Source organism: Mycteria americana, chromosome 23 (assembly GCF_035582795.1).
Source record: "Mycteria americana isolate JAX WOST 10 ecotype Jacksonville Zoo and Gardens chromosome 23, USCA_MyAme_1.0, whole genome shotgun sequence".
Classification (NCBI taxonomy): Eukaryota; Metazoa; Chordata; class Aves; order Ciconiiformes; family Ciconiidae; genus Mycteria; species Mycteria americana.
Genome location: NC_134387.1, coordinates 5603704 through 5617557, shown reverse-complemented (window position 1 = coordinate 5617557; position 13854 = coordinate 5603704). Strand labels below are relative to the sequence as shown.

Here is a 13854-nt window from a genome sequence, read left to right as displayed (position 1 = left end):
TCTGCTGATCTGCCTGCTCCCGGGCATCACCCACCATCCCAGCCCAAACCAGCGTTCCCAGTAAGGGCGGCGCAGCCCCCGGCCCTGAAACTGGCCACGATGCAGCTGGGGCGTGGGTGAGGGGGCGAGCTGGGGAAGACGACAGCGTGACGCAGAGGAGGGAGGAAGAGGGTTGAGGCTGCGGGCAGCGCCGGGGTGTCGTTTGGTGGCCAGACCTGGGGGATGGGGACAGGGACGGGGACGGGGACAGGGATGGCAGGGGCTGGACGGGGCGCCGGGCTGGTGGAGCACGGCGGGGTGCAGCCGTGGGGGGACCTGGAGCACCACAGCCCTTGGCGCAGGGGACCCGGCAGCGCTGGGCACCCACGGGCCCCTCAGGCTTCATCCTCAGGCCAGGAGAGGCCCCCGTGTCCGCAGCCCCCCCCCCCCCGCGCAGGGCTCGCCCGTTGCCAAGGAGCACCCAAGGGTGCTGGGGCTGGGGTGCCCGGCCGGGAGCTGGGCCGGCAGCGCCGAGGCTGAGCCACCACCACACGGCCCCGGCTGCCGCCTCGGCGCTGGGCAGGGCTGGCGGAGCGTGAGGTGTGTCCCTAGCTGGGGTAACTGGGAGCACTGGTGCAGGGGCTGGGGTAGCTGGGAGCACTGGTGTAGGGGCTGGGGTAGCTGGGAGCACTGGTGTAGGGGCTGGGGTAGCTGGGAGCACTGGAGCAGAGGCTGCTGGGGCACGAGGTTTGTCCCTGGCTGGGGTAACTGGGAGCACTGGTGTAGGGGCTGGGGTAGCTGGGAGCACTGGTGCAGGGGCTGGGGTAGCTGGGAGCACTGGTGTAGGGGCTGGGGTAACTGGGAGCACTGGAGCAGAGGCTGCTGGGGCACGAGGTTTGTCCCTGGCTGGGGTAACTGGGAGCACTGGTGTAGGGGCTGGGGTAGCTGGGAGCACTGGTGCAGGGGCTGGGGTAGCTGGGAGCACTGGTGTAGGGGCTGGGGTAACTGGGAGCACTGGAGCAGAGGCTGCTGGGGCACGAGGTTTGTCCCTGGCTGGGGTAACTGGGAGCACTGGTGCAGGAGCTGGGGTAGCTGGGAGCACTGGTGTAGGGGCTGGGGTAACTGGGAGCACTGGTGCAGGGGCTGGGGTAGCTGGGAGCACTGGTGCAGGGGCTGGGGTAACTGGGAGCACTGGTGTAGGGGCTGGGGTAGCTGGGAGCACTGGTGCAGGGGTTAGGGTAACTGGGAGCACTGGTGTAGGGGCTGGGGTAGCTGGGAGCACTGGTGCAGGAGCTGGGGTAGCTGGGAGCACTGGTGCAGGGGCTGGGGTAACTGGGAGCACTGGTGTAGGGGCTGTGGTAGCTGGGAGCACTGGTGTAGGGGCTGGGGTAGCTGGGAGCACTGGTGTAGGGGCTGGGGTAACTGGGAGCACTGGTGCAGGGGCTGGGGTAACTGGGAGCACCGGTGCAGGGGCTGCTGGGGCACGAGGTTTGTCCCTGGCTGGGGTAACTGGGAGCACTGGTGCAGGAGCTGGGGTAGCTGGCAGCACTGGTGCAGGGGCTGGGGTAACTGGGAGCACTGGAGCAGAGGCTGCTGGGGCGGTGGTGCTGGGCTGGGGTAACTGGAGGCCACTGGTGCAGGGAACTGGGCGCAGGGACGTGGCTGCAGGACACCGGGAGCACCGGTGCAGGGGCCGCTGGGGCACGAGGCTTCTCCCTGCCTGGGGTAACGGGGGCCACCGGTGCCGGGCACTGGGAGCACTGGTGCGAGTCACCGGGGCCTCTGGAAGCGGGGGACGCGCGGCCCCTTTAAGCGCCATGTCAACAAAGCCCGCCCCTCCCTCCGCTGCGTCGCCGCCGTCGTGACGTCACCTGCGCCGCAGAGGGCGCGCGGCGGGGCGGGGCGGGGGGGCGTGGCGCGGCGCGCGCCGTCGGCGGGGGCGGGGCGGGCGGTCGGCGCAGGCGCGGTGGGCGGCGGGGGCCGTCGCGCGTGCGCGCGGGCGGGGGGGGGCGGGCGCGTGCCGGGCCCGGCGGAGGCGGAGGGAGCGGAGCATGAATGGAGCAAAATGGCGGATCATGTGCAGGTGAGGGGGGGCCACGCCGCGGGGCCGCCCGTGGGGCCGGGCGGGACGTGCCTCCCCTCCCCGCCCGGCCGGCCTGCCGCGGGGCCGGGCCTCGGCGGCGGCGCGGGTAGGCCCGGCCCGGCGAGGCCAGGCCCGGTGAGGCCCGGCGCGGCTGGGGGTGGCAGCGGGCCCGCAGGCCCCGCGGCGCGGCGGAGGTGCCGCCGCCGCCGCCGCCGTGGCTCCCCGTTTGCCCGCCCCCCCCACCACCACCCCTCCCGCGGTCCCGGCCTTCCGCCGCGTGTGGGCCGGGCGGCGGGCGGGCGCGGGCACTGGCACGGTGGGCGCGGGGGCGAGCGGCCTTGCTGGGCCGGCGGCGCGGCTCCCCCCGCCCCGCCCCGGGCCGTGTTTGCCGGCGAGCCCCGAACGGCTCCAGGCTTTGACATGTGTCACCGCCGGGCCCGGCCCGGCCTCCCCGGGGCGAAGGGCCGCCGGGAGGGAGACTTCACCGGGGGAGGGCGGCTGCAGCCGCCGGTGTTTACCGGCCGAGCGGCCTTTGCCTCCTCCCGCCGCCGCTGTGGAGTTTTCTAGCAACGCCGGTAGCAAACGTTTGGGGAAAGGAACCTCGAATCCCCCCCTGGCTTGGAAACGAACAGCCGGCTCCGCTCCAGCACCCCCCGCTGCCCAAGCCCCGTCTGTACCGGCCCTCTCCCGGTGTCTTTGCGGGAGCCTGGGCCCTGCAGCCGCCGTCCCTCGCCCCAGCTTTGGGGTTTGCATCCTTGCTTTTCCCAGCCGTGTTTGTTTTGTTTTCCAGCTGCGAGGGAGACTTGGCGTTTAGGTAGACTGTTTTGGTTGGCGTTAAAAACAAAACCCTGTGTGGATAAGCGCGTTATTGTCGTGGACAGGAGCCGGGAGGCAAATCAAAGGTGACGGTGGCTTTAACCAAGTCAGGCTTGCGTGGTAGGATGGAAAACCGAGAGTCGGTGCTGTCGCTGACAGAAAAATTAAAAATAGGTAGCGCTGGGGAAACTGTGAGGTTTTTTTGCATAATATTTTAGTTGAACTTGCACAGGATTTGCGTGGTGTCCAAAAGACTGGCTAAACTGTAATGACGCTGGTAGTTACATATTATCTATGCAACTTTTAAATAAATATCTTCTTCACATGATACCCTTGTGAACCACAAGGGTGAGCAGTTTATTAACTTAGAACAGAGCCGTGCAGCTCTCAGGTTGTCTGGCAAGGTTGCTGGCAAACGTCTCTTGGGTAATCTCAGGGGAGGAGAGGAATTACTGCATTATTAAACAATTCACAGGCTCTAAATTTACTGAAGAAACTCTGAATTTGTTTGCCGTGAGTCGAGCCCTACCTTTCAAACTTAGCTGGCGACCCTGTGGTTTGACACTGAAGGCGGGTGAAACGGCTGCTCTTGTTGCTTTAAAACTCTGCTTCGTACCCTGCTTTTCTTTGTTAAATATTGAATTGAGCAAATGGAAGTTTGAGCCGTAAGAACAGGGTTGCAATTGCTGTGTTCGACTTGCTTAGTTAAAGTTTAACGTCAGAGGCCTGGAAGATGTTCCACTCGGAGAAAAACTGATTTGCAAATATGGTTAAGGCACCTGCAGCTTGGTGCAGTTCCTGTACAGGACAAATATAGCTAACAAAATTGGCACGTGCTGTAACTGGATGGGGTTGCTTGCTTTTTATTGTCTCTTTTTTTTCCTCTCTGCTCCAGGTGAAGGCATTAGGTGGTAGCTCTGAGGAGCTTTCCTTCAGAAAGGAGAGCGCGAGGTTCCCTTCAAAACCAATTGTGGATTTTTGTGGCTGGAGGAAGTAGTGGGTTTTATTAATAGATTAAATTTTTGATGAGAGGTCTTCCCGTGGCTGAAACGCCAGTCTTTTGGACATAAGATTTGAGCTAAATTGCACAGACTCCCCTAGCAAACATCATGTTCATTTAACAGAACGGTTATTGAGTTATCCAGCGTCGCGGGGAGATGTTGACTATCAGTGTGAATAATTGAGAGAGTTGTTTTTATGGCATATGCTGTGGGAGTTGGTCCTGTTTTAATGGGAGCAGGGATTTGCAAATAAATACTGGCTGTCAAAAGCTGTGCAGAGTTTAACAGGTTAGTAAAGTCTTGCTGCTGCTTCATGAGAGCTTTGGTTTGGGTGTTACATCTTCACAGTGGAACTTCCCGGAGCTCTACCTGGTGTGCTAATACGTGATCAAACACAAAAACATTATTTATAGGCTGCATCTGTGCTGAAGTTATTTACTTTACAATGTGGAGCAACAGTAAGGATAAAGACAAACTTTTAAAGCCGTAATGAAAGAGAATGTCATGTTCTCATCTTTAAAAAATAGACATTATGCAAATAGTGAGTGAGCCCACCAGCTTTGTTGGTGGGAATTGTGTAGTCAGAGCTGGCTGTGGTGCTTTCCTGTCGAGCAGCTCTTCAAGGGGGGACTGTTCAGCGTCTGGAAACAAAGGATGCAGTGATACTGATACAGGAGCAGAGAGAATCAGATGATTTTGTGTGGCTGAAAAGAAGTCCTACGGTCTTAAAGCAAATTGCTGTACACCAACTTTTCCACTTCTCAAAAAGCTCATATGACCTTGTTTTGAATTAATGTTTCTGTCTGTTGCAAGTCTTGTAAGCATCACTTAAACTCGCTCACAGTAGAGACAGAGGAAAGTAGTGAGGATGTTATTACAATTAGTTTTGCGGGCAAACAGGAGTCCCCTTCCCCTTTTCCCCCCCCCCCCTCTTGGAAACAGATTTGTGTCATCTTTGTTTTTCTTCTGCTTTCCTGGCCCCTTAGATGTTTCCCATGCTGCTGTCCTAAAATGGGATGCACTTACTGAATGTGAATATTCCTGTGGGAGAACGTTTGTTGTAGGATGATGATGAATTCTGTGACTTTCTATATTGAATGTTTCATTTGTCTTCAATTTAAAAAAAATCATTGCACTGACTAAGAATTGTTGTCACTTCTATGTTTATTATTGCCTGTTCTCAGTGCTTGACTCCAAGTTGAGATGAAAGGAGTTTGGGCCAGTGAGAGGTAACAAGGTGGGTGCTGAGATGGCCACTTGTAACAGAAAAATAAGAAATCTGGCATGTAGAAAGGAAATTGCATCCCTTTTTTTGCTTCCACGCTATGTGGTTTTAGGTTCAGGACTGGGTTTTTCAAATCCCAGAGATTGGCACTGAGTTTTCTGTCTTTTTAACTGTTAAATGAGCTGACAGCGCTTTGCTCCAAGCTGGAAAACTTCCATCTTTGGAGCAGTTGTGTGTTTGTGCAGATTCAATTCGGCTGGAGCCTCCAGGTGTACCGGGTGGGCTGCAGACAGAAGTGACTGCTTTCATCTCAATACATGTGTGGAGGAAGCTCAGTGGGGAAAAAAAAAAAAATCATATAAAAGTGTGTTTGGGTAGGTGTTCTTGTGTCACATCCACCACGTGTTGGTAATTCGCAGAAATGGGTCGCACCGTGTGAGTGTGAGGAAGGACGCAGGGATTTTCTCACCGGTGTTGGAGGCTCCTTTGTGCTGTACTCATGTACTGAGGGGGACACAATTTGGTTTTTTGAGACTATTTCCTAGGGCAATTCCTTCTCCATCCCTAATAGGACCCAAATTTTTTTTTTCTTCTGTGTTTCTGTATTCTAAAGGACGTTGCTTTGGCTCAAACACAAAATCTAATTTGGCTCTAGAAATCTATAACATTCAGCTTGCTGCAGAGGAAACCGTGGAGACTGAGATGCGTGTTTCCCATTTGATATCTCGGTAACCTTGCACTTGCTTGGTAAAAGAGTCACGATGTAGCCTGCTGCCCAACTACAAATTGCTTAGAATACTTTTTCGTTTGTTTTAGTTCAAGCTTTTACCTTCCGTGTGTCATTGGACTCGCTGAAAGCTCTAATTAAGGACTTGGGTTTATCTCAGAATAGCCCAAGGGAGTGCTCTGGACCTGGGGAGGGGGAAACACTGGTTCAACTAAAAATACAGCTGGCAGCATTTCTTTTGCAAATGAGGCTTTTTTTTTTAAGTTATATACTTTTTTTTTTAAACTGTGCTGTTTGGATGCTCAGCATCAAAGTTGCAGAAGGTGTTCAGAGTTGGATTTCAGCTGAAAGGTGGGAGGTATAGAGTTGCAGTTCAGTATCTTAAGATCTCTGCAGCCAAACTTTGACGTAAAAAAAAGTGGACGCTCCTTTTCAGCTCTGGGGACTCCACCACCAGCAGTTTATTCCCTGCACCCAGCCGACATCTAGAGCGTACTTTGGAGGTCCCTTAGGTAGCAGGTAAGGTGTCCAATACATAGCCACGGGCAGCAGACCCGGCCCACTGTGCCTCTCCTCCAGATGATGGTGTTTTGAAGCAGCCCAGATGGGAAAGGAGAACGCAGTGGCTTCGTTGTAGGTTTTCACACTCATTAGCAGCCTGCCGAGAGACGGGCTCAGGGCGAAATCCTGGCCTCATTGAAGCCTGTGGGAGATGTTGTCACTGAATTCAGTGAGCTGGAGCTACTCTGTGTTTAGGTTATGATCCCATCTGTAATGGTTCACCTGAAGATCTCAGAACTTCTGTATCACAAAGGGGGAAGGCAGAGCTCGGTTGGGCGTGAGCTGGGTGCCTGCTACAACAGTAGAAGAAGGGCAGAGAGGAGTGGAGTGGCCAGGTCAGGGCTGCGAGCATGCTGTCAGATGGCTGGTCCCTTCTCCCTGTTCTAGCAACTGAGCTATGTTTCCTTGGGTAGCCAAGGCTAATACAATTAAGGAGGATTTGTTCATTTTAATCATTTTAAGAGAACACTGAATGCTCTGTAGCTCAAGAACTTTATTACTGTTAATAATGTCTCATTGCCCTTGGTTTTGGGCAGTGCAGTGGTGTTTTATGAGTCTATAGGGCTCAGGCCTACTAAAGCAAAGTTCAGGAAGTTACATTTTTACTACTTAAAATTGCCTGCAAAAATGTCATTTTTGTCTTCCTGCTTCTAAGCTGTGGTTTCAAGAAGGCATTTATGAATAGTTTGCGATGCTTTCCCAGTGATACAGTTGTGTGGCTTAGTTGCAAGTATCTAGGGTTTTTTGTAAGAGTAACCAGTGTTATCTATGTCTGAGGTTACTCTCATTTTTTCCAACGTAATTGTGCTGGTGCAGCTTTGGCCTTTTGTGCAATAGCAGTGCTGGTACCACCTGGCCCCTGTGAAGCTCTCTGCGCATCTTCAGCTTTGATTTGCAAGAAAGGTTTTGTTATTTCTTTGCTCATCTAACTTTGGCACAGCTGGCTTTTTCTCAGTAGTGGGTTTGCAGTCTTGGGAAAGACTACCTGCAATTTTTTTTAGTTTTCCAGTCAAGCCTGGTTGGTGTGACCTCTGGGAAATGTAGGAGTCAAACACACTAAGGTGTTAACACGGTAAGGTGTTGTTCACAGCCTTCCCATCTCTGATAGCCATAGGTCAGAGCCCACTGACTGGGCAATTAGCAGGCGGTAGGTCCTTTCTGGCTTGCTTTGGATTCTCCCTGTTCTTGATTGTGCAAGGAATATAGGACTTAGGCCTCCTTAGAGGGAAGAGTTTTAATTAAATGCTTCTTACACCTTCAAAGTTGAACCAGACCATAAGGATCTGTCACTCGCTGAATTGGTGGTTGGTGTGGCCTCATGCATGCAGTTGTTGACGATGGTGGTGTTCTTGGTGGTTATTTTTAGCATGTGTTCGTTCTAACAAACTAGTAAAAGGTACTGTTGTAGGAAAGTTGTTAAACCACCCAGAAAATATCTCGGCAGAAGCTTGACATTTTTGCTTTTGTTTCTCATTAAGGGCAAAATGTGAAGTTTATTCGTGGTCCCTGCTAACTCCGGTAATGGTTTGCCAGCGGGAAGCTCGTTGCCCTGGTGTGGTCAGGATAAAACATCAGCTTCACGCTCTGGTGCTTGACATCTTACTGGTGGCATACTTTGAATATCGGGTGATGTAAGATCTCCATTATAAATGTGCTTTGATAGTCTGATCCTTCTCTTCCTTCTCCCCTTGCCTGTTGTCCTGCTGTGGAAATCAGAAGTAGTTCTCCAGGCTGAAATATGTGCTGCACTTCAGAAAAATAGCATGCCTCAGTTGAGTGCTGTGAACGAGAAGTAATTTTTAGCAGCTCTTTGACAGTTTAAACTATTTTTGGGTGCAATTGGCCAGTGATTGCACTGTGTAATGTGTTCTCCTGTTGTTTATAGCTGGTCTGGCTGCGTCTTTTGCAATTTTGCCCGTGCTGTAGGTGGGCACGGGGCAGAGGAGAGCACCGTGCCAGGACGTCCCTGCACGCCGCGTTGTGTATCACGCTGCAGTAGCTGGAGCAGCAGCACTGGTTAAACATTACGCTGTGTGCTCGTGGGGCTGTCTGGCTTATCAAGACTTACCTGGTCTTGCATGTAAATCAACACCCAGCTCGAGAGTAAAAAGTTATGTTTTAGCACTAGAAGATAAAAACACGTTTCATCTTTTAACAGACTGTCTTCTCCCCTTTTCCCTTGTTTGAGATCATTTGAACTGCGGACGTAGTGTAAGAGCACTTCTTTCTGCTTGCAGCATTTTGGTAGTTTAAAGTGTAATTGTGGGTTTCTAGCTGAACTTTTTAAATTAAAGTTTACAGTTCTCCTTTTAACGTATTGTTCAGTATTCTTGTATAATTATTAATAACACAAGAACAAGAAAATCAAACAAGAAGGTATTTACAAGAATCAGGCAGGCAAACTGTGTCCTTACCTGCCTGTTTCAGCTGAGTACTTTGCTAGTTTGAATTGTATCTTAATTTGATTTCTTGTAATGGGGAACTTCTGGTTACTGGATGAATTCTGTAAAAGGAGAATTTTTTGATTATTTTTTAATTTTTTTTCCCAAATCTGAATGGGGATGCGTTGAAGATTTCTTTCCCACTTTGGCAGGTCAGAAAGAATATCTATCATGTGTATGTATCGGTATAGCCAGGCAGCAGGAAGTGGAAGTAGGGCTAGTAGCAATTGCTTTCTTTTCTGTTTATTTAATTTGTATTGTTTTTATTCCGTGCCTGGTTGGCACAGCACCCATACTTGTCTCGGATTGTGGTGACTGATCAGCACCACCGCTGTTGCTGCTCTCCTTATGCTCGTGGCACACAAGTGCAAGGTGACTTGGTATTTTGACACCCTTACAGCCGTTGGGCAGCCACACAGAAATCTGAAGGGCCTGGACTGTCTGGCACTGATAATTGCCTTTTTCCTTCCAGCTGTAGGATTTAAAATAACGTTGTTCTAGGGATATTAAAATGATGTATAAGGCACAAAGGTTGTGAAGTGTTTCATGCATGTTTCTGTGCTGCTCATTAACATTGTATCTCTGTTTATAGCTGAAATGGGCTCTGGCCTTGTAACTCAGCAATGGAGAACAGGCTTTAACCTGCTCTCGTCCAGGTTTGTTTGTAGCTTTGGAGTCCTGTCTCTTGAGGTAGGAGAATATATTGGGAGGGAGAGAGCGATCCTCAGCCATTTAGCTTGAACTGAATCTGATGGGTCTGAGGAGTCAAATTCACAAAAGCAGGTGATCTAGAAATCCAAATGTTTTAACACCTTTTGGCCTTTGTGGTCTCAGCAGTGAGGACTCCTGCTATTGCAAGGAAAGGGTCAGAATTCCTGTCCCAGCTGACGTACTATTTTCTGCAGCTCATGCAAGCTGTCATGCTCTAGTCTGTATACCTAGTGTCCAAGAAGTCTGATCACCAATTAGGTAAGATCATCAGAAAGACTTTTCTTAGTTGAGAAATGCGTCATTCAGTCACTTTATCTTGTAGCAGGATTATCAACAAACTGGTTTTTTCTCATGTGTTGTAAGATCAGTTTATAAAAGGAATAGCCACCACTTTTCTGCTAAACACCTCCACTTCAGGATCATCTTTCAGCCCTTTCCATCCTTTTTATCTATTGCCAGTAAAATGAGCTCTGCATCCGTGTACCCTGTGGACTCACAACTCCAGATCTGCAGAGGATTTATGTCTATCCTGCAGTGGCACTTTCTGTAATGTAGGGTTCTTGAACGCACCTTTTACATGGCTTATTCCACAGCCCATCATTCTGACTTAATTATTCTCTGTTTACTATATTCCCATTGGACAGGGATGTTACTGCTGTATCATCTAAGTGTTTTGGTTGAATTCCCATTTGAAAGCGCTGAGCCCTTGTATCACCAGTTCAGAGTGTTTGTGAACATGGTGATTACAGGAGTTATAGTCCAAGGACGTCGTACTGGAAAATACTAATTCTGTTGTTTCTCTTCCAGCACTTGATAATGTTTGTAGCCGACTCTAGTTTAACCAGTAAGTTGAAGGTGATTTGCAGTACTTGGATTATTTTGCTGTTTCTGGATGGTGAATTTTGAGCAGTCCTGTAGTAGCTTTAGTATTTTGTATGATCAGAGGTGCCTCCAGAGTTTTTGGGGTATTTGGCAGGCTTCTGTCTTCTCCTGAACCATCATCTTGGAGCACAGCTTTGTGTCTCAACCAAATTCACATGCTGTATGGCTGGTTGCAGACCTGTCGGTGTGTGGGGCTTGGTTTTGAGTTGTTGGGGTTTTTTAGTAGTTGATTCCCATTGGGGTAAAACACTTACTGCTTGCAGTGCTTTGATCGTTGCATCTGAAGGTGGCTTGTTCTGCAAAGCTAGTGCCCTGAAAGTTGTCTGTTATCTCTATTAGAGAAGATGAGACCCATAAATCTGAAAGCCAGCTTGCTTTACTGCAATTAGCTTGCCCAGTAGTGCAGTTGCCTTAGTTTTTCTCCCTAGGCTCTGGTATCTGCCATGAGACTCCTTACCTTCTGTTCTGGGTCCTGAATGTGGTGGGATGAGGCAATGCTGAAGACTATTTTTTTTCCCCTCCTCTTCACCAAATGCAAAGCAAGCAGGGGGATCTATGACCTCAAAAGCAATTTTCAGTTCATTCAGCTCATTTTGTAAATGAGCTGTTCTTCCTGGAGTTCAAAGAAAAAATATTACGTGGTTAAAACTATCAGAAGAATAGAAGGCGTGTTACTGGTTTTTGTGTGGTGCTCCGAAGTGGCACCCCGCAGGGGTTATCCTGCTATCTAAACAAATCAAAAATAATCCCCCATAATGCTAACAGTACCGTTTAGAGAAGAACGTTGTTCCATGTCTTCAGCTCCTGCTCACATCCTGTGGTGGCACTGCTTTGGATCTGTCCGTACCTTAGAGACCTGCACAGGCAAAGAACTGTGGTGCCTGTTGCCTGATTTTCTAGTTTTGAGCCACAAAACATAGGCTGTCTCCTTCCAAAACAACCAAATAACCTTCCAAAATAACAAAATAAAGTGTCAGAAGTGTCTTTCAGACTAAATACCCAAAGTCCGATTCTGTTTGTTCTGTAGAACTGTGTTCACACCTAGGGGTATCTGGGTTGTACTGTTAATCCTAATAATACGAAAAACATTTCTGCCTGCTGCGGGGAATGCAGTGACCTTGGCACCTACCCGGACTGTGTGCCCACACTACTGAAATGGGGAATGCTGATTTGCATGGCAGGACTCCTTTCTCTTTATAATATATTCAGTAGTTGTTCTCAACAGGTAGAAGAGATTTTGAGAGGTTTGGCTCATCCAAATGATTGCAGATTTCCCATCTCCGTGTATCCAGCCCTGTGTTGGTCCCGTGTGTGTTGTGCTTGCTGTTTCCTAATTTCCTGGTTGCTGCTCGTTAGGAAATGGCCAACCTTTGCCAGATGAAAAGCCCTCAGATGCATGAGGAACATTCCGCTCTGAAAAAAGAGAGGTTAGAAGTGTGTGATTGCTGAAGCAGTATATTAGCTGTGGCATATAAATAAAAAGGTGAAGAGAAACAGGAGTGACTCATTCTCCCATTGTTGTAGCAAAGGTGTTGGTGCTGCTCCAGCCTCTCCTTTTTTATTCTCAGAAGTGGAGGAGCACCTGCTTGCTGCAGCTACCAGGCCAGTCGTGCTGCGGTCCTTGCTTAGGGCCCTGCTGAGTCGTCCTGCTGGGAGGGAGGCCTTTCTTGGGGTAGAATTCGGTAATTCATTCATTCCTAGGTATTACATCACCGGGGATCTCTCATTACTACTTCAACAGCATCAGTGGGGATTGAACTCAGGAGTGGTTGCCTGAAGTTTAATAGAAATCTGTCGTGGTACAGAGGCAGTTTCTTCAAAACAGGATGTGATTTATTGTTCCAGAAATTAGCTAACTTCTAAAGATTTTTTTTTTTTTTTTTTTTAAATAAGACAAGTGGATTTTTTTCAACTTCACCTTTCCTCAAGTATGGCCGGCAGACTTCCTATGCAAGAAATAGCTGCCATAGTTTACAGCCCTGTGTATCTTCCCAGCCTGCCTGCTTTTTCCTCCATTGATGGTCTAATCCCTGTCCACTCCAGAAGCTGGGTGCCTTGGGCCATTGTATCTCTGTTGTTGTTTTACTTTTCCTGTTTGTTCTATAACAAACTCCTCTTCTAACTGAATTATGCATTCAGGTGAGTAACGCTGCACAATTACATGTAGTGTTCAGAGAAGATAAGAGGTATGTGACCATTTTTCCATGGGAGTCAGACCTTCCCATTAGCAGTTCAGGTTGTGCATGATATCAGACTTGGGTGCTGTGTGAAAAAAGTGCAAACCCAGAACACAGTCAAGGTGAAATAAACACTTCCAGCTGGCCAGCATCAAAAGCAGGGATGATTCCCATTTTCGCTGCATCTGTTTCATTCTTAAAAAAAAATAAATAAATCTCATGCGTTGTCAAACTTCTTTTTAATTTATTCTGTGACTGTTGGTATATGCATATGGATTCTGCTAGCATCTGGAAGTCCTGATGACGCAGAAATGTGGAGGTTTCTTTTGGAGACTTTAGCCCTCGATCTGTTCTCACTGCTGCTGGCCTCCGAGGTATAATTAGCTTCAGGACTGTTTGCTTAAGACGTGCCCTGTGTTAGAAAGCCAAACATTACCTTGTCTTTTGTCTCATTTCTTAGCAGATAGCTAAGCAAATGGCTGTCCTTTAGAGCTAAGCCTTGACAAAATTATGCACTAGTATTTATTTGCACCCAACTAGAATATTGAAGAGTTTGTCAACGGTTTCACCACCCACTAAGGGTATCACGTTCCTCCTCTTTAAGCTCTTTGGGATAGAAACTGCCCTGTGTAACGTGCGAGGTTATATGATGTCAGTACTAAGTTATGGGAAGTGTTACTGTTCATTTGAAGTGTTTCTGTGGGGCGGTGTGCGGAGTTGCTCGAAAGTGTTGTGCAGTAAAATGGCAGGGCTGAATCCTGAAGGCAGCCCTGTTCCGTCTGGGCTTGAAGACCATTCATCTTGGAGAAAGAAATGAGAGCTCTTTATTGATTCCCCGAGAGATGCAGGGAGGTGCCTGCAAATGCTACTGCAATAAATAATTTTGAGATGTGCTGGAGGGGTGTAGGTAGGTTTGCTTTCTCTGTTATTAGTAGGGTAAATGGAAATGGGCAATTTGTTGTTCAGATTCTCTTAACAAATGAGGGTGATGAGCCATGAGACCTTGATTTTTACAGCTATGAGTACTTATGAAGTGCATCATCCTGGTCCTTGGCAGTTAATAGTTGCATCGTTCAGCTTAAAAGCTTTTTTATTTTTGGTTGAAATACCTGACATCCATCAAGTGACCTGAGGCATTCTTTGAGACTTAGTCGCTTAAAACACCAGGGCCCTTTGACTGCTGCGATGCGTCTTCATTGCACGGTTGCATTTGTTAAAACGCAGTGTTTCGGAGCCCTGACTGCGTGCTGC

The 13854-nt window shown here is 49.3% G+C and overlaps 1 protein-coding gene across 1 annotated transcript in view; it reads left to right on the top strand.

Annotated features, from left to right (window-relative positions):
- Positions 1-1959: 1959 nt before the first annotated feature.
- The window catches only part of XPO7 (exportin 7), a 50319-nt gene continuing 38424 nt past the window's right edge, over positions 1960-13854 (top strand). The window contains exon 1 of the mRNA XM_075523478.1: positions 1960-2062. Within this exon, the coding sequence (XP_075379593.1) occupies positions 2045-2062 (18 nt within the window). The 5' untranslated portion in view covers positions 1960-2044. The remainder of the gene's footprint in view (positions 2063-13854) is intronic.